At 55.0% G+C, this 18,519-nt stretch overlaps 1 protein-coding gene across 10 annotated transcripts in view; it reads right to left on the bottom strand.

Annotated features, from left to right (window-relative positions):
- The window catches only part of BRD9 (bromodomain containing 9), a 34,883-nt gene that overhangs the window by 3,373 nt on the left and 12,991 nt on the right, over positions 1–18,519 (bottom strand). For 6 of the 10 annotated variants that reach the window (XM_039480189.2, XM_039480272.2, XM_039480229.2 and 3 more), the window contains 7 exons: positions 18,335–18,430; positions 16,896–17,028; positions 13,995–14,106; positions 9,990–10,028; positions 8,846–8,948; positions 2,956–3,123; positions 152–2,163 (listed from right to left, as the gene is read on the bottom strand). In XM_039480189.2, coding sequence (XP_039336123.1) covers positions 2,063–2,163; positions 2,956–3,123; positions 8,846–8,948; positions 9,990–10,028; positions 13,995–14,106; positions 16,896–17,028; positions 18,335–18,430 — 752 coding nt within the window. In that variant the 3' untranslated portion in view covers positions 152–2,062. Of the gene's footprint in view, positions 1–151; positions 2,164–2,955; positions 3,124–8,845; positions 8,949–9,989; positions 10,029–13,994; positions 14,107–16,895; positions 17,029–18,334; positions 18,431–18,519 lie in introns of those variants that run through there. The other 4 variants (XM_039480354.2, XM_039480115.2, XM_039480122.2 and 1 more) reach the window with 1 other exon arrangement.

The following is an 18,519-nucleotide window of genomic DNA, read 5'->3' as shown; positions in this document are numbered from 1 at the left end:
GGCTGGCTCTACCTGACTTCCCCCAGAAACCGTTTCAGAGCGAGCCAAGAGCCCAGAGGACGGCCGCCCACACCTGCCCCACCACGAGGCCGGCTGTGTCATCGCAACGCAGGCTTCTTTGTGCTGCTGTAATAGAATGGCGGAGACTGGGTAACTTGAAAGAAACAAGGTTTATTTGGCTCATGGTCCTGGAGCTGGAAAGTTTAAGCCAGGGTCCTCCACTCACAGCAGGTCCAGAGCGGTATTCAGAGCTTGGATGGAGGAAGCCGATTCCACAGCAACCTGCTCTCAGGAGCCAAGTTATTCCTGAGCCCAAGCTCCCCGAGGCCCCCGGGACCCAGCTGTGGAAGCGTCTGTCCCGTTGAGGGAATCCTGGCCTCTGGAGCCCTGGTGGAAGAGGGCATGGTACACCGCCCCACCAAGCTCGGGACTCCGGATGCTGCCTTTCCCAGCCTCCGTGCAGCCAAGGCACCCTCCCAGAATTGGGGTGGGGTGCAGAGCCTGCAGGCAGCTGCAGAAACGTGCATGTGGCAGCATCCAGGGCCAGGACGGTGGCTGCAGCTCTGCCGACGTCCACGGGGCCGCCTTCCTGCACAGCCCCGGCTCTGCCCGATGTCTGAGCCCTGATCACAAACTTCCTGTGAGTCAGTTGCTATGGCTTCCTCATGCTGTCCAGAGGCAATAGCTTTGCATCCCCTTCCACCAGGCCCAAGAGAGACTTGACAACCCTTACCCAGGCCACACAGAGCACCGGCCACCCTGCTCGCCACTGTCAAGGGCCAGCGAGGGTCGGCCCCGTGGCCGCCTGTTGTCAGAGCCCAGCCACTGCACACTGGACACAGCCCCCAGGGCTTTTTCAGTCACAAACGCCGGTGTTCCCAGGATGACCGAGCTCCCATCTGCGCCTGGCCTCTGGAAGGTGTGGCTTCTTTGCTTGGCCCTGGAGCAGGGCACCCTGTAGAAGGTGCTGCAGGGCGTGCAGGAGCACCAACGTCCCTGTGGGCATGACAGCGGGGCCGGAGGACCACCCCCAGCTGGCGGGACGCAGCGCCCTCATGTGCAGGGAGCAGATGGGTGTGCTTTGGTGCTGCGCTTAGGATATTTTGCAGAGATTAATATAAATGGGCACCCAGTAAACACACCCAGTTAGAAAACGTGTCACAGACATGGAACCTCCCTCCAGGGGAACGTTAGGGCAGGCAGAACACACTCCTTTCTCAGGCTCACCAGTTACACAGAAAACAGGGGGACAGCCCTCGTCCCAGCCTGGCCCTGTGCTCCCCACTGGCCTCTGCAAGGCCCCAACCACGGCCTGCCTGGGGAATACACGCTATGCCAGGAACACAGGACTGACGCGGAATGAGGCCAGACACACCGATGCCTGTGCCTCCCAAGACTGACCCCGGAACAGTGGTGTCTACAACGGCAGAAACTAGGGCTGGACCCACACATGATGCTCAGACTGACTGCAGACAGCTCTGCAGCCTGGACACGCCTTTCAAGTGTGACTCCACTCCTCAGGGCTCACGGGGCTGTGGACAGGGACACTCTTCACGTGTGACTCCACTCAGGGTTCAGGGGGCTGTGGACAGGGACACTCTTCACGTGTGACTCCACTCAGGGTTCAGGGGGCTGTGGACAGGGACACTCTTCACGTGTGACTCCACTCAGGGTTCAGGGGGCTGTGGACAGGGACATTCTTCACGTGTGACTCCATTCAGGGCTCACGGGGCTGTGGACAGGGACACCCTTCACGTGTGACTCCACTCCTCAGCGCTCACGGGGCTGTGGTCAGGGACATTCTTCACGTGTGACTCCACTCAGGGTTCAGGGGGCTGTGGACAGGGACACCCTTCACGTGTGACTCCACTCCTCAGGGCTCATGGGGCTGTGGACAGGGCCTCTCTGCTGACACGATGCCACAGACAATTCATGACCATGATCTCCCCGGGGCTGCTTGCCGCAGGCCAAAGGGGACAAGATAAAGTTTTGTCTGATGACAAAAACTCCACACATGCAAATGAAAACTAAAAAAAAAAAAAGAGCTGAAGCTGGCCCAGAGCTAGGTCTTGGCAGAGGCCGCAGGCTCTGGAGACTGAAGAAACTCATATGGGTCGTGGGTTACGTCTGGCTGCTCCCCGACGCTCAGGTGAGAAGGGCTTCCTGCAATTTTCAGAACACAGGACTTCAACACACAGGACAGACCCACAGCACGCATGAGCCCAGTGACTGCCTCCTGGCCTCTGCCAGGACACGGGGCACCTTGCTCACCCCAGGGAGGGCTGTGCATGGACAGCTGGAGCAAGGGGCCGGCTCTGACCCTGCACACAGCACTGAGGCTGCTCCTGAAGGAGAGAGAGCTCCTCAGCCAGGGGTCCCTCAGACACAGCCCAGACTCCAGGGCAGCTCCCTGAAGGCATCCTGGGATATCGGGGTCCTCTAACTTTGACCCACGGCCCTCCAGGGCCTGCTCCATGCACTGTTAACGCCCTGACCGTGAGGTTAATAGGACCGAAAACACTGGTCCTTTTCCAGACAGTTGGAGCTGAAAAACTGTCAGGATTCACTCTGCTCAAAGAGTGATTCAGCGCTTACATGTGAGAACAAAAAACTGCTCCAGGAACACATGGCCAAGGAAGCCACTCTCTCCCTGCAGCAGAAACACTGGAACCACAGTCCACAGATGCCACAGGGGTCAACAGAGCAGGGGACGTCATCTGGCGGAGAGCCTGTCATCCAGCAGACAGCCAAGCCGGCAACCCAGCTCCTGCTCTGCACCTGGAGGCTGTGGACACAGGCACAGCCTGCCCGCCACAGAACTAACCCAACTCCGCAACAGCGGCCTCCACAGCCTCCAGCCTTTCCGCAGCTCAAAGGCTGCCCACTGCCTGGTCTACACGCCACACAGACTGTGCTGGGGTCTCTGCGGACCCGGCGTGGGTGGGGGCGTCTTACCCAGGTGGTGCTGGTCCCTCTCGGAGGCGTTGGACAGGGAGCTGAGGTTGGACGAGGGCCGAGAGCCACCACGCTCCGCCTGGGCTTCCTGCAGGTCCTGAAGGAGCTTGGTCGTCTCATCCAAGTTCAAGTGGCTGTCGTCGGGGTCCAGCTCCTTCTTCACCTTCCCTGCGTCAACACAGAAATGACCACATCGGCTGAGCTCGGGAGCTCACTGCCTGTCCCGATCTGACCTCTCCACTCTGAACGGTGATTGCTCTGGAAGTGGAGTGGGACCAGCTCACGGCAGACCAGGGGACAAGCCTAGAGGACGGACATCACCCTCACCAGTGAGCGGAAGGGAAGGCAGACACCCTGGGTCCTCTGCTAAGCAATGTGTCAGGCAAGACCCAGCACCGCACAGACCAAGTCGTGCCACACACGGACTCCGTGGAGGGCTCCGGCCACAACCCAGGATGGGCCTGTCCTCAACATACGAGGCCAGACAGCTGGATGGAGGGTGCAAGAGGCCTGCAGACACTGGCACCCACGCAGCTCACCGTGGAGCAAGCTCCAGGCCACAGTCACGGTGGACCCAGCGCATCCAGCTGAGAGGCAGAAAGGACGGGCTCCCTAGAGAGCTCCCGGCCCACTCCTGGACCATGTGCCAGACATGCCAAGAGCCTGCACACAGGTCTGTGGTGACCCAAGCCCCACCAGCCAGGCCGTCCAGTCAAGCCTGGGACAGGTGCAGCCTGACAGGGGCCCGGAGCTACCCTCCACCGGGGAGGCTCTGGGCTTATCCTGACAATGCCTGGCGAAGGTCCCATCGAGTCTGAGCCACTTCTACAAAGGCCACCAGGTCTCAAAGGTGTGTAAGCAGACCCACCACCCCACCGCATCAACTACAAACTCTACCTGGCATCCAGTAAACGATCCCACACACACAAAGGGGCAGGAAGACACGGTCCCAAACCAGGAGAGAATCGAAGCTGAGATGAGGGACTCAGAAGACAGGGTGAGGGCAGTGAACAGAGGCGTGCTCCGTGTTCCGGGAGGCGGAGGACCCCGCTGTGAGGCAGGACAGGGACGACGACACGGGAAGCCAGTGGCGTTTCCGGATACGAACAGAAACGCGCATCTGCAGTGAACGCCCCACGGGGCAGGCCGGCCGCAGATCTGCCGCGATAGGGCACGGGCGACAGATACAGCCTCGGTCCAGGACGCGGGCAGGGGCCACGCACAGAACCAGAGTCCCAGAGAATAGCTGCGCTGGTGATGCGGAAGAGACCGTAGCCAGAATGTCTGCCTTTGGTCCAGGCTATAACCCCGCTGGCCCACCCCGAGGGCAGGAGCGCAGGCTGTGGTCACAGGAGGAGCGGAGCCCCCATCGCGACACACCTCTCACTCAGGACAGCATTTGGCTTGCGAAGCTGAACAAAACCCAAGGATAATAAGCCTAAAGAAAAGCAGTTGATGCAATGTGCTCTGGCTCAGGGTCCCCACCCAAATTTCACATCTAATTTCTCAATGTTGGGGGAGGGGCCTGGGGAGAGGCCGAATTTCCTCCTTGCTGTTTTCATGGGATCTGGTGTTTAAAAGTATGTGGCAGCACCGGTCACCCTCCTCCCGCTTCCCCTTCGCCTTCCACCATGATTGCAAGTTTCCTGAGGCTTCCCCAGCCATGCCTCCTGTACAGCCAGTGGAACTGCTTTTCAGGAGAAAAATCAATTATACTGCTTTTCTTCACAAATTATCCAGTCTCAGGTAGTTCTTTATAGCAGTGCAAGAAGAGACTAACACAAAAAACTTGTACTGAAATGTGGGGCATTGCTATGAAGACACCTGAAAATGCTGAAGAAGCTTTGGAACCGGGCAACAGGCAGAGGTTGGAACAGTTTGGAAAGCTTAAAGACAGGAAGATGACAGAAAGTTTGGAACGTCCTTGCTGAATGGCTGACTTGCTGAATGGCTGTAATTCAAATGCTGACAGTGATATGGACAGTGAAGTCCAGGCTGAGGTGGTCTTGGAGATGAGGAACTCACTGGGAACTGAAGCAGAGGCCACTCTTGCTATACCTTAGCAGAGACTGGCAGCATTGTGCCCATGCTCTAGAGATCTGCAGAACTTTGAACTTGAGAGAGATGAATTTAGGGCAACTGGTGGAAGAAATTTCTAAGCACCAAAATGTTCAAGAGGTGGCCTGGCTGCTTCTAAAAGTCTATGCTTGCTTGCATAAACAAAACAATGACCTGAAACTGGAACTTACATTTAAAAGGGAAGCAGAGTGCAAAAGTTTGGGAAATTTTCAGCCCAGCCATGTGGTAGAAAAGAACAACCCATTTTCTGGGAAGGAATTAAAGAAGGCTGCAGACATTTGTTAAGTAAAGAGGACCCCAAATGTTAGTAGCCAAGACAATGGAGAAAATACCTCAGGGGTATTTCAAAGATCTTGCACAGCCCCTCCCATCATAGGCTTGGAGGTCAAGGAGGAAAAAATGGTTTTGTGTGCCAGATCCAGAGACCGGCTGCTCTGTGCAGCCTTGTGACACGGTGCCATGGGACCAAGGTACAGCTTGGGCCAATGCTTCAGAGGGTACAAGCCCCAAGCCTTGGCAGCTTCCACATGGTGACAGAAAGCACGAGGTGAGGTTTGGGAGCCTCGGCTTAGATTTCAGAGGACGTATGGAAAAGCCAAGGTGTCCGGGCGGAAGTCTGCTACAGGGGCGGGGCCCTCATGGACAACCTCTGCTAGGACAGTGTAGAGGGGAAATGTGGGGTTGCAGCCCACACACAAAGCCCCCACTGGGGCACTACCTAGTGGAGCTGTGAGAAAAGGGCCACCATCCTCCAGAACCCAGAATGGCAGATCTGACAGCCTGGACTAAACATCTGGAAAAGCTGCAAGGCACTCAACACCAGCCCAGGAAAGCAGCCACAGGGGCTGTACCCTGCAGAGCCACAAGGGTGGGGAGCCCATCCCTTGCATCAGTGTGGCCTGGATATGAGACAAGGAACCAAACAGATTATTTTGGAGCTTTAAGATGTAACGAGTACCCTGCTGGGCTTCAGATTTGCACTGGGCCTGCCAGCCCCTTTGTTTTGGCTGATTTCTCCCTCTTGGGATGGGTCTACTTACCCAATGCCTGTACCAGTTTGTATCTTGGAATTAACTAACTCGTTTTTGATTTTACGGTTCATAGAAAGAACTTTCCTTGTCTCAGATAAGTCTTTGGACTGTGGACTTCTGAGTTAATGCTGGAATGAGTTAAGACTTTGGTAGACTGTTGGGAAGGCATGTGTTTTGAAATGTGAGAAAGACAAGAGATTTGGGAGGGGACAGGGGCAGAATCATATGATTTGGCTCTGTATTCCCACCCAAATCCCATGTTGAATTGTAATTCCTGATGTTGGGAGAGGCTCCTGGTGGAAGGTGACAGAATTGTGGGGCTGGCTTTCCCTGTTGCTGTTCTCGGTTCTTGTGATAGTGAGTGACTTCTCATGAGATCTGGTTGCTTAAAAGCAATTCCCCCTCTGTGCTCTCTCCTGCTCCGCCATGTGAAGACATGCATGCTTTTCCTTCATCTTCCGTCATGATTGTAAGGTTCCTGAGGCCTCCCAGCCATGCCTGCTGTACAGCCTGAGAAACTGTGAGTCAATCAAACCTCTTTCCTTCACCAATTACCAGTGTCAGGTGGTGCTTTCTAACAGAGTGAGGACCGACTAATACACCACAGCACACCAGCACCAAGCTGCTGAAAAGTAATAATAAGGACAAGATCTCAGAAGCACTGAGAAAAACAGCTGCTGTGCAGAAAAGTACTGTCACAGTAGCCTGAGGCCAGGGTCCCCTGCAGGGCAAGGCCAGCCAAGGCTGGCAGCTGGGGTGCCACACAGTGCTAGGGAGTATTCAAAGCTCCAGCTACAGGAACAGTGTGGTTTATGCTAAAGCTCACCTTCCCTCTGGGGTCTGGATGTTGGTACCTGCCTGGCAAGGGGGTACCCTATGTGATCAGACCCCAGTAATCCTGGGCATGAAGCCTCTGATGAGCTTCCCTGGTGGGCATTTCACACGTGTTGTCACAGCTCACTCCTGAGAATTAAACATATCCTATGTCCCCATGCTGGGAGGGTCTGGGCCTCACGCTGGATTCCCTGGGTGTCACCTGCACTCTTGTCCCTATGCTGGGAGGCTGTCTGAGCCTCACACTGGATTTCCTGGGTGTCACCTACACTCTTGTCCCTATGATGCCATTGGTGCCCTTCCCGTACAATAAATCATGGCCCTAAGTGCCAGAATAGAGCCAGCAGAGGCAGATGCAATGTCACCACTGGAACTAGGGGGATGCGTGGCTGCAGGTACCACAGACGCCGTTGGCAATCTGAACAGCTGGGTGGCTCTGCAGGCTGCCGTGTAGCTCCAGGGGAGGGCTCCGTCTCCAGGAATGTGCCCCCCTTCCCGCCTGATGCCAGACTGGGGTCTGTGCTTCCGACTGACCAGCTATAAAATGGGATTCTCACAATACCTTACTTGAGTTCTATAAATTTGCTAGTGTGACTCACAGAAGTCAGGGCAACATCCATAAGATTAAAATTCTAAGCCGCACGGATCGAACGGATTCCCACTCTTGGCCAAGGGTGCTCCAAATTCAGTCCGGAAAGCGGGTTCAGGCCATGACGTGAAGTGGGACTGGACTTGCCTCTTTATCCCTCCATTTTGGAATTCAGGCACAGCTGACCAGCAGTGACATTAAACAGAGATCTTCACACAGACAAAGCAGACTCTGTGGTCACAAGGCACCACCTTCCAACCCAACTCTAGTACAGCATCACACGGCAGACGGCAGCCCTGAAGGAAACTAGAGTATTTTACCTCAAAATGTATTTCTCTGACATATTTTGAAATGGCTGCAAAGCTGTCTCTTGTGGGGAAAATGTACATTCGGGAGATCTCCTTCCCCTTCCAAGTCTCTTTCTGACCCAGGAGAGATTTAACCGAGAATTTGGTACCTTTCCGGGGCCGATGAGCAACAGGTACCAACTACTCCATTCTTTTCGAAGCCTGCAACCTGAAGGCTTCCTCTGTGTGACCAGAACCTTGACTTCCACGACCCCTCATCGTAACCACACACACACTCCCATATGACTTCATCTCTTCAGAGCCGACCCTTTCAACCAAATGCCAATCAGGAAATCTTTAATCCACCAATGACCTGAAGTTCCTCACTTTAAGCTGTTCTGCCTTTCCGCAATGAGCCAACGTAACACGTGACGTGTACTGACGGACGCCCTCTGTCTCCCTGAAACATGAAATCAAGCCCACCCTCTGGGCACATGCTCGGGACCTCCTGGGATGGCGTCACAGCCATAGTCTTCGTATTTGACTCAGACTAAACCGCTCTGAACACTGCAGAGTCGGACTCTTCTGTCAGCACACTTGACTTACATGTACCCATTTACTATGCGGAGTGTAACCTAGGGTACGGATGAGCCCCAGGTGGGAGCCAAGCAGAGGGAACTGCGGGAAGGGGATGCCTTCTTCCCGGGGCCTCAAGGCATCCGGCACTGAGGCAGCTCCCAAGGGAACTCCACCTTTTGGGATTTCACGGAGGCAGAAGGCAACACTCATGAAGTCTACAGCTACTGGGGATCAGCCAGACCCCATCCTGAGGTTACCCAGGGGCTGCAACCACTTCTTATCAGCTTAAAAGAGATGCCTAACTCAGGAGATTCCAGGGGTTTTAGGAGCTATGGGCCAAAAACCAGGGACAAAGACCAAATACTAACAAAAGAGTTTCCTGCATCCCTGTCTAGTCTGGAAGGGAGAGGAGGTGGAGACCAAGTATTTTCTTCTTACATCACCCCATCTCCGGGCCCTGTGGGAAAGCGCTATCACCTGTTACCACTCACCCAGAGAGCTGAGCATGGAGATGTCCAGAGACACGTCGGGATACGGCTTCATCGACATGAAATCCAGAACAGAGCCACCACTGTCTCCGAGGGCATCCCCAACCTGTGGAAGACAGACACATACATATCAAGCTCAAATGAAGCATCAAACAAAAAATGAAATGCTACTTAATCCTCACTTTGAAATCACTCCACTTATTTGTAAATATGGGTCCACCCCTCAGGAAGTGACAAGACCTAGCCCTGTTCACTGAGGCTGCGGGGCAAGGAACTATCAGGTTTGACCTCATGAATTGATGTGCAAATCTCCGTCAAAGCAAATCTTACTCGCACCGACGATGCAAACGATGATCCTCTGCTGACCGAAAACTCCACGCAGACCAACAATGCAAACAATAACCCTCTACTAACCAAAAACTCCACTCACCAACAACGCAAACGATAATCCTCTGCTAATGTCTCGGGGCTAAAGAAATCGGGGAGGGACATTACGAAGCAAGAAGATATGAGATTTAAGGGTCCACGACTGTTTTTCAGGGACCCGACAGAGCACACCACTCTCCCTTTCCTCTCCCAGAAGCGTGTCCTGAAGGCCTGGCTACAGCACCCTAAGGCGCACTCTCATCAGCTCCCTGCAGCCCGGCCTCTGCCCTCATGCAGACGTTAAGGGGTCTCTCCAAGTTCCTAGGGACCGTAGACCAAAGCCCATCCTGCCCATCCTGCCGATGGATGGACACATGCTTGCCAATCGGCAGGTGCAGCGGCCTGAGCTCACAGCACTGCCCTACCAACACCGGCCCCGCAGCCCACTATGCTGGGAACAGCACCTGCTACTCAGCAAGCGGGTCCCAAGCAGGCCCCTCCTGCCCACCCCCTGCTAGGATGTCCCGCAAGGACAGCACCCGGGGCCAACTGCTCTGAAACTACCACTTCTGGATTTGGAAGAAGGTCCTGCGGCTTCACACCACTCACCCCAAGTCATGAAAAGGCAGCACAGGAGAAACACTACTAGTTAATCTCATCAGCCAGAAACAGACCCTGTTTCCCAACTGTAATGCACAGTCTCTTCCACCTCGAAGGCCGGACACGACCTTCCCAACAAGAATCCTAACCTTAGGCTTGCACTTCCAAGTTCAAAACTCACCTTGGCTTCATCTGGAGGTTTCATGGGAACATTTCTTCTCTGCAAAATAAATTAGGACAGAAACTAGTTTTTCCAGAGCAATTTTATATAAAAGGAAAATTCACTGACATTACACACATAAAAAAATGGCTTGTACACTTCTGCGAATTCTGTTCCTCAGTCACAGCATCTTAACAGATTCAGGCTAGGGGTCCCGCAAGCCGCCTTCATCACCAGCAGCTGACCCGCCAGCAGCCAGCCCCGTCCTCACGCCAGCATGTGTGACAGGGGAACACTCCACAGGGCGAGATGGCGAGGACAGAGACAGAGACAGAGGATGCGGATGCAGCTTCGGCAGCCTTGGGTGGTTTCAAACAGAAGAAAACCGATGTGCTTAGATTCTATGGGCAGCTGAGGGTAAAAGCTGGTGGGTTCCCTCTGGAATATGACCAGGTGCGTGAGACCAGCTGGAGTCCCGCAGGGGCAGGTGAGCGCAGGAGCACTGAGGCAGGTGCCTCCCGGCAACACCTGAGGCAGGTGGGCCGCACGCATCCGCTCCCTGCCACACGTCAGCCTCCAGGGCACCCCCGTCCTATGCTCCAGTGGAGCACTGCCTTAGAAACGCCGAGTTTTGCGTATGTGACTCAAAAGTGGTCATTTGTACGCACTCTTATCATCTGTCATCTTTGCTCAAAATCATGTTTCTCAGATTCACTGATTTTCACAAGTTTTGAATTAGAAAAGGAATACTGCCATTACGTTCACATGTTCCCACACACAAGCCTTCTGTCCATATTAGAGTCGCAGGGGCGCACCTGGGGTCACTCAACTCTGTATCCAAGTTCACTCTTCTGGAGGGAACCCAACCGGAACCCAAAGAGGAAACCCACAGAGCCACCCCACTTCCGGGCTGTGAAGAGGGTCACTTTCCCTCCCACACAGCAATGCTGCTTCTAACACCATGTGGAGGAGCCAGCTTCCTGCCTGGAGGGAACCCACAGGCCATGACACGGGAGGGTGACAGAGCTCAGAGTTAGAACCACAGGCTGGTGGGGCAGGTTCTGCAGAGGGGGCTGCTCCTCAGAGCTGCAGAAATCTGCGTGGGGCCTCCCACCGGGCTGCAACCTCATCTGTGCAAGTGAGGCAGTGTAGGGACCCTCTCTCCAGGGGCCTGCGGGTCCCCCAAGCATGGAAATCAAGGAAAATCTTGAGTTCCTTCAAGGGACATTCCAGGTACCTAGCTAACCCGAAGAAGTAAATCAGCGACTTGGTAAGCAAGAAGGTAACAGTATCCTAAAACAACAGCCAAGGAAGCTGGAGTCAGACGTTTCTAGGGACTGAAAGTAAAGACAACATCCCAGCACTCTGGGAGGCCAAGACGGGCAGATCATTTGAGGTCAGGGGTTCAAGACCAACCTGGCCAAAATGATGAGACCTCCTCTCTATTAAAAATACAAAAATTAGCTGGGTGAGGTGGCGCAGGCCTGTAGTCCCAGCTACTCGGGAAGCTGAGGCAGGAAAATCGCTTCAACATAGGAGGCGGAGGTTGCATTGAGCCAAGAGTGCGCCACTGCACTCCAGCCTGGATGACGAAGTGAGATTCTGCCTCAAAAAATAAAATAAAATAAAGTAAGTAAAGACAACATTTGAATGCGTATTCCTGAGTTGTCTTTCAGGAACCTGGACCCTCTACCTAGGACCCTCACCAAAACAACCTGCTGGCATGCAGGCCTCAGAGAAGGAGAAGCAGAAGACTGAACCCTGACTCCATTCTCTGTTCTGAGTTTCTTCCTGAGGGGCCTGGAGGGAGCCACACCCACAAGCCTAAGCTAACGTTCTTTCCTTGTCACCCCAAATTTTTAGACGAAGCTTCTCCTCCTTAACCGACTGCAAATCAGAAAACCTTTGAGTCCACCTATAACCCGTAAGGCCCTGCCTGGAGATATGTCACCTTATAGGCCAAACCAACCCGTAACCTCCGTGTACTGACGCACAATTCTGCCTTTGTTTCTGCTTCTGGAGCTCTACCCTTGCTTTAACAACCTTGCCTGTAGCCAGTGGGGAAGGCCAGCATTGACACATGAGCTTCCCGGCCCTCCTTGCTTGGCACTCTGCAAATACAAGTCTTCTTTTCTACCATGACAAACCTCAGCGTGGGGGCCTGGGTTTACTACACCAGGCAACTGGACCCAGTTCCTCTGTCACAAGCACAGATGAAACCGTGAAGTCAACAGATGGACTACCCCTGGGAGCCGTGAGCCAAACGTCCTCAGAGCTTGGGCAGGACGGACTCATCTGAACTCCACCCATAGCAGAGACTGCGGGGGAGAGTCGGGGCCAAGAGCTCCCAGGAGGGACACTCCTTAGCAAGGCCACGCCAACCCTAGAACAAGGCTGCCCCGGACCCGCCCCAGACAAGCCCGGTAAGGTAAGGTGATCCACAGGTAACAAGGGCCAAAATGATGGTCAGTACTCTCTGAAAGAGAGCAGAACCCTGATCAGCCTTGCCCAGCAGACATGAAGTGAGTACACACCTCATTCTAAATGTTTTCTTTGTTGTTTTTTTTTTTTTTTGAGACAGGGCCTTGCACTATTGCCTAGGCTGGAGTGCAGGGGGCAGCCGCAGCTCACTGCAGCCTCGAACTCCCAGCCTCGTGTGATCTTCCCACCTCAGGCTCCGAGGAGCTGGGATGACAGGTGCATGCCAGTGTACCCAGCTCTTCAAACCTAGCTGCCACACTAAAACTACTCTTCACGTTCCTCCAGGCGCATGCACAACACCCCAGGCTCCAAGTGCAGTGAGGCGGCAAACAGAAACAAAGCAGGAAACAGCAGAGGCGACAGTCAGTGCCCGAGGACTCTGAAGCAGCTGCAGTAAGTACGACAAACATGGCACGAGGATTTACGGGAAAATGCAAACTAACATGAGCGAAGAGAGGATGGACAGAAGCGAACGGAGCGCCAGCGACGAGCCCGGGGCGGCGTCACCAGTGAAAACTGAATGGGGACAAAGGTGCAGGTGCGCCCCCAGGGCACAGGTCAGTGGACTGAAGGCCACACCATCGGAAACTAAACTAACCCGCGCCTGCCGTGTGCAGCGGCACAAAGCGTCAGAGCCACGTGAGATAACACGAGCGTCTTCAGCCGCCACAGTCCAGCAGGAAGGCGGAGAGGTGAGGGTGGAAAATGGCATTTGAGTAACGGCTTAAACTCTTCCAAATGTGATGGAAACTACAGACAAACATCCAAGAAACAACAAATGCTAAGCACCACAGGCACAAAGAAAAGCCCACCAAGGCACCTGAAAAATACGATGCTGAAAATCACTGATAAATAAAGTTGAAAAGCTGCCGGAGCACAGCCAGCAGCGCGTCCTGCCAAGGGCCGGGAGTGAGCGCCCAAGGCTCTGCGAGCCGCACACGGCCGACAGCTTCCTCCTCTTCCTTTCCTTTAAACAACCTTTTAAAGATGTCAAACGCATTCTTGGCTCGCGGTCTGTACGAAAGCAGACTGCAGGGCAGATGCGGCCTATGGGCTGCAGTTTGCCAAAAAGACACGTCACACGTGGAAAACAAAGATGAAGATGACTTCAGACGCTGTTTTATAGAAACGATGCAAGTCAAACTTATTTTACAGTAGAGGAAAAAAGGTCATCTAAAATTCCATATCCAGGGAAAGTGAATTTCAAAAGCCAAGGTGAAATAAAGGCTTTTAGACAGACAAATGCTGACAGCTCACCGTCAGTAAATCTGTCCTACAGGAACCATCTTTAAAATTCTCCGGGATGAAGGAAAGTGCTAGCAGACGAAAGGCGTCTGGGAATAGCGACGAAGCGCGCGGGATGGGGAGCACAGGGACGGTCTCTGAAGGACGCGGCTGTGCGGAGCAGCACACAGATGCCGACAAGGGGCCGGCGGCAGAGTCCCTGTGACAGCTTCTCGTCCCCGAGAGCCTGGTCAGGCTGCAGGCTCTTCCCATCAGGACCACACCAAGGGCACCCACCCATCCGGCGCAAGCGCGGCCCACCTGCTTCAGCTGGAAGAGCGTCCTGGAGTGGTCTCCACCTGTGATCTGGTCTAGGAGGTCGTCCACCACTTTCTTGCTGTAGCTCCCAGCATCCTTCACAAACTCCTGCAGGCTAGAGGGGCCGCGGAAGAAGGCGTACTGAAAGGCATGCTGTGTGCTCCATGCCAAGCCCGTGTTGCCTGGTCCTCCCAGCGGCTCTGATCACCACTGGCCGTGCCAGCCCAGCTCCTCAGACGGTCTCCTATGACCCTCCCTGCGGTGGCCCTGATCAATCACAGAAGCCTGCTGTGCCAGCGCAGCTCCTCAGACGGTCCCATGATGCTCCCAGAGTGGGTATTTCTAGGGGAGTAACTGACAGCATTCATGAGATTTTCAAAGTGGTCCATGACCCAAAAAGGTTGAAAGGATCTCTGGGTGAGAGGGGAGCACAGTATGAATGCGCACGCGCCCAGCCTAGGAACACACAAGCTGTGCAGTGCCATATCTGTAACAAGACAGCCCGATCTCTGTGCGTTTAAAAACAGAAGTGGGTGTGGATGGAACCACACTGGTGGGCAGCGCCTGCTGGAGACGAAGCGGTGGGTGGGGCAAGACTTCCAGGGTACTCCTTTAAGTATCACCCTGATTCTTGGCTATATAAATGAAACACTTAAAAACTAAAATATAATACAATGTAAAAAATAGGCCAGGAACAAAAATGCATAGTCTTAGAAGCAAAGCACCAAGCAAGGGCCTCAGAAAGGCTCTTCAGACTCCAAAGACCTTTGCAGAAAGGAACAGGTCGGCTGCTGGTCAGAAGCTTGACCACAGCCCCAGGAGGCACTAAGGAGACTCCACATCTGTGTTAAAATGCACAGCCCGGGACAGACCAAGTTCTGCAATTACACCGTGCACAGGAAGGAACTCAGGGGCAGAGGATCTGGGTGCCTGTGCACCGAGGCTGGTGTGGGCCCACGCGGGCCCACGCCAGGCCCCAGGAGATGTGCTACCACGCGGGCCCACGCCAGGCCCCAGGAGATGTGCTACCACGCGGGCCCACGCCAGGCCCCAGGGGATGTGCTACCATGCGGGCCCATGCCAGGCCCCAGGGGATGTGCTACCATGTGGGCCCATGCCAGGCCCCAGGGGATGTGCTACCACGCGGGCCCACGCCAGGCCCCAGGGGATGTGCTACCATGCGGGCCCATGCCAGGCCCCAGGGGATATGCTACCACATGACCCACGCAAGGCCCCAGGGGATGGCTACCACGTTGGCCCACGCCAGGCCCTAGGGATGTGCTAACACACGGCCCACGCCAGGCCCCAGGAGATGTGCTACTACACAGCCCACACCAGGCCCCAGGGGATATACAATGTGCTACTATGCGGGCCCACGCCAGGCCCTAGGGAACATATAATGTGCTACCGCACGGCCCACGCCAGGCCCTAGGGATGTGCTACCGCACGGCCCACGCCAGGCCCCAGCGGATGTGCTATCACACGGCCCACGCCACGCCCTAGGGATGTGCTACCACACGGCCCACGCCAGGCCCTAGGGATGTGCTACCACACGGCCCACGCCAGGCCCTAGGGATGTGCTACCACACAGACCCACACCAGGCCCTAGAAGACGTGCTTCTTAGTGTTGCCCCTGCAGCTGTGAGGTAGGCAGGGGTATGATCTTTGCTTCATGGCAACATGGAACCTTACGCATTCCAGGAGCTGACAGTTGGGGGAGGCTGGGGAGGCAGGGGATGCAGAGTCCGCTGATGACAGCCACATTGACAATGGGTGACTGATGTCCTGGAGGAGCCACGAATTGTGGACAGGTGGTGCCAGGGTAGCTGCGGCCTTGGCCCATGCTGGCCAGAGGCCCCACAGCAGGGGTGAGGTGGGGGCTGGCGTGGGGGGCGACCAACTCTTTAACTTCTGAGTTATGACGCCATCATCTCCTACCAAAATGTCCTCTTCATTTTCCACATTTATTTCCTTTTTTACTACAAAAATTGGGGTCAGGTATTCACTCATTTTATTAAGCACTAACTGGATTCTTGTTTATTTTTCAAATATATTCTTCATTCTTGTTGGAATAAAATGAAGACATGACATCTCAAGATTCCATTTCTTAGAGGCTAGCAAAATTAAGTTACTTTTCCCAAAAGCTAAAATTTTACAGGAGTGACCCACTTTTATTTTGCCACAGAAACCAAGAAACATACACAACAAAGTTCTATGGAAAGGCAGACCACCACATTTGTGATTTCAGGATTATACTTTAGTGTTCCATGGCCTGAACTATGTCTCCGGCTCAAAGTTCCTAAGCTGAAATCCTGACCCCAGTGCCTCTGAATGTGACTGCACTTGGAGCTAGGGCCTTTAGAAGTTATGCAGTGACCCGAAGTCATTTAGGGTGGCCCTGATCCAATATGACCAGTGTCCTTGTAGAACGGCCAGTTCTCCAGGAGAGGTGGGGACAGACACACATAGGACGAGCCCGGGAAGGCACAGGGGTTGGCACCTGCAGGCCCAGGAGCGAGGGCTCAGGAGGAACCAGCTCTGCACCCAGCTTCACCGCAGACACCAACCTCCAGGACTAGGACCCCAGTCTGTGACGCTTTGTCATGGCAGCCTGGGCTAGTGCGGCCACTTAAGAAACACAATTCAATACGATGCAGTGGGCCGAACACGCCCCCACCCCTTCACAAGCTTCGCCTGATCACCGCCTTCCTGCAACTCTGAGTTAGCCAAATTTCAGGACCGGCCTGTGGCAGACCAGGGTGGAGACTGAAAGCAGCAGGAAAACCCATCTGCCATCTGGACGGCTGCAGGTGGCACACACACGGGGCCCCGGGCTCCGGGCCCCACACCAGGACACAGCTCACACTGCACAGCAGGTAAAGGCTCCCTGGGGCCAACACTGACCTCAGCGCACACTGCACGCCTGTCTCATCTCCGTAGGCTGCATACAGCAGCTCCATCTCATCCGACTGCAAGTCGCCGAATACTGAATTGTTCTGCATTGAAAGTGCGGTGGTGGCACTGGAGAGAAACGTAACTGGGAAGAAGAGAAGAGAGAGCATCACTGCGCTCGCTGAAGGACTTGGAGCGCAGGCCCCACCACGTCTCCCGGGGCTGAGGGACCGCCCGGCTGGCAGCCGGCGCCGCAGTCCCACCTCTCTTGCTCGCCACAAATTTCTCGCTCCTGAGTGTCAACTGGCAGGCGTGTCATTCACTGCTGCAGGCCAGAGACTGCAGAGGAATGAGCTTTTGGCAAAGGGGTGAGCTCTCCAAGAAGAGCTCCGTGGGGGCTCGGGCAGAGTGCTGTCCGGCAGCGCCCAGCACCCCGACAACATGCACGCTGCAGGGGCCAAGCCCACCCAGGGCCAGCTCTCGCTGCGGGGACACAAGAGTCAATCAACAGTCCGTGCTAGCACAGGGCTTCTCAACCTCCACGAAACCACACCACGGGCCAGGTGTGCCGTGCGGTGTCCCACAGGGCATGGTGAGCAGCACCCCTGGCCTCTCCTCACCAGATGCCAGCAGCACCCCCAACCCAATGGGACCATCATCACATCCGGACATTGCCAAACGCCCTCAGGGACAGAACTGTTGTGGCTGAGAACTGTGTTAGAGGGTGAGAACAAGGCGTGTGTTAGACACAAGAAAACTATCAACAGCCATGACAGGCCCCACAGAAAGAGGGACACGGGGCTGATGAAGGTAAGAGGATCCTTCCCTGTGGAAGGTGTCCCTCACCAGGAGACCCCGACCAGGCGGCACTCCCACCCCTGGAGCTGGAGGAAAGAACATTCCAGAACGAAGGATGCTCTTGAGTAAAGGCCATGGTTCGGAGGGAAGAGTCTGCTGTCCTATTAGGCGACGGTGACAGTGGCTGAGGCGGAGGCAGCAGCAGGGCCCCTGCAGACGTCTGCATGGGAGGGACCCAGCAGCAGTGGGGAAGCGGAGGCAGGGCCGAGCAGGAGGCAGCAGTGAAGACAGACAGGGGGACACAGGCCGGCCAGAGCCAGGGACCAGAGGCCACAGAGACCCCCAAAAGGATGTTTTATCAACGCGACAGGAACACAATCACAAGGACGGCAAAACACCGACCAAGGTGAAGTCCAGTGACAGCAACCAAGGTGCTCTCTGCGCGTTTCACAGCAAACTCATCCAACACAAGCTTTACTCCTGTGACTGGGACTGATCTCAGTCTCATCCACGTGAAAATACGAATCCAGATAGAGGCACAAAAGCACACAAGGAAACCCTGAAGTAGGAATCAGCAGCATTTGCCTTCCCTCCACTAAATCCCTCCCGCCTTCCCGGGCCAGCCAGCTCCTGGGACGGGACTGTGGATTCACCTTTGTTTCTTCTTTCGTCTTTGAAGCCCAGCGTGGTGAAGCCTGGGAGCAGCTTACTGGACAGTGAGCTCAAGTCCACTGGGTGGGTCTCCTCCTCTGCAAATGGAGAGAGCAGACATGAGCAGCAGCATGACCCCACGTGCACCCCAGTGCAGCGCTAGGAGCCCCAGTGCAGCATTGTCAGC

The sequence above is a fragment of the Saimiri boliviensis genome, chromosome 1 (genome assembly GCF_048565385.1).
Source record: "Saimiri boliviensis isolate mSaiBol1 chromosome 1, mSaiBol1.pri, whole genome shotgun sequence".
Lineage (NCBI taxonomy): Eukaryota > Metazoa > Chordata > Mammalia > Primates > Cebidae > Saimiri > Saimiri boliviensis.
The sequence above is the reverse complement of the archived record's forward strand: the minus strand, read 5'-3'. Positions and strand labels throughout refer to the sequence as shown.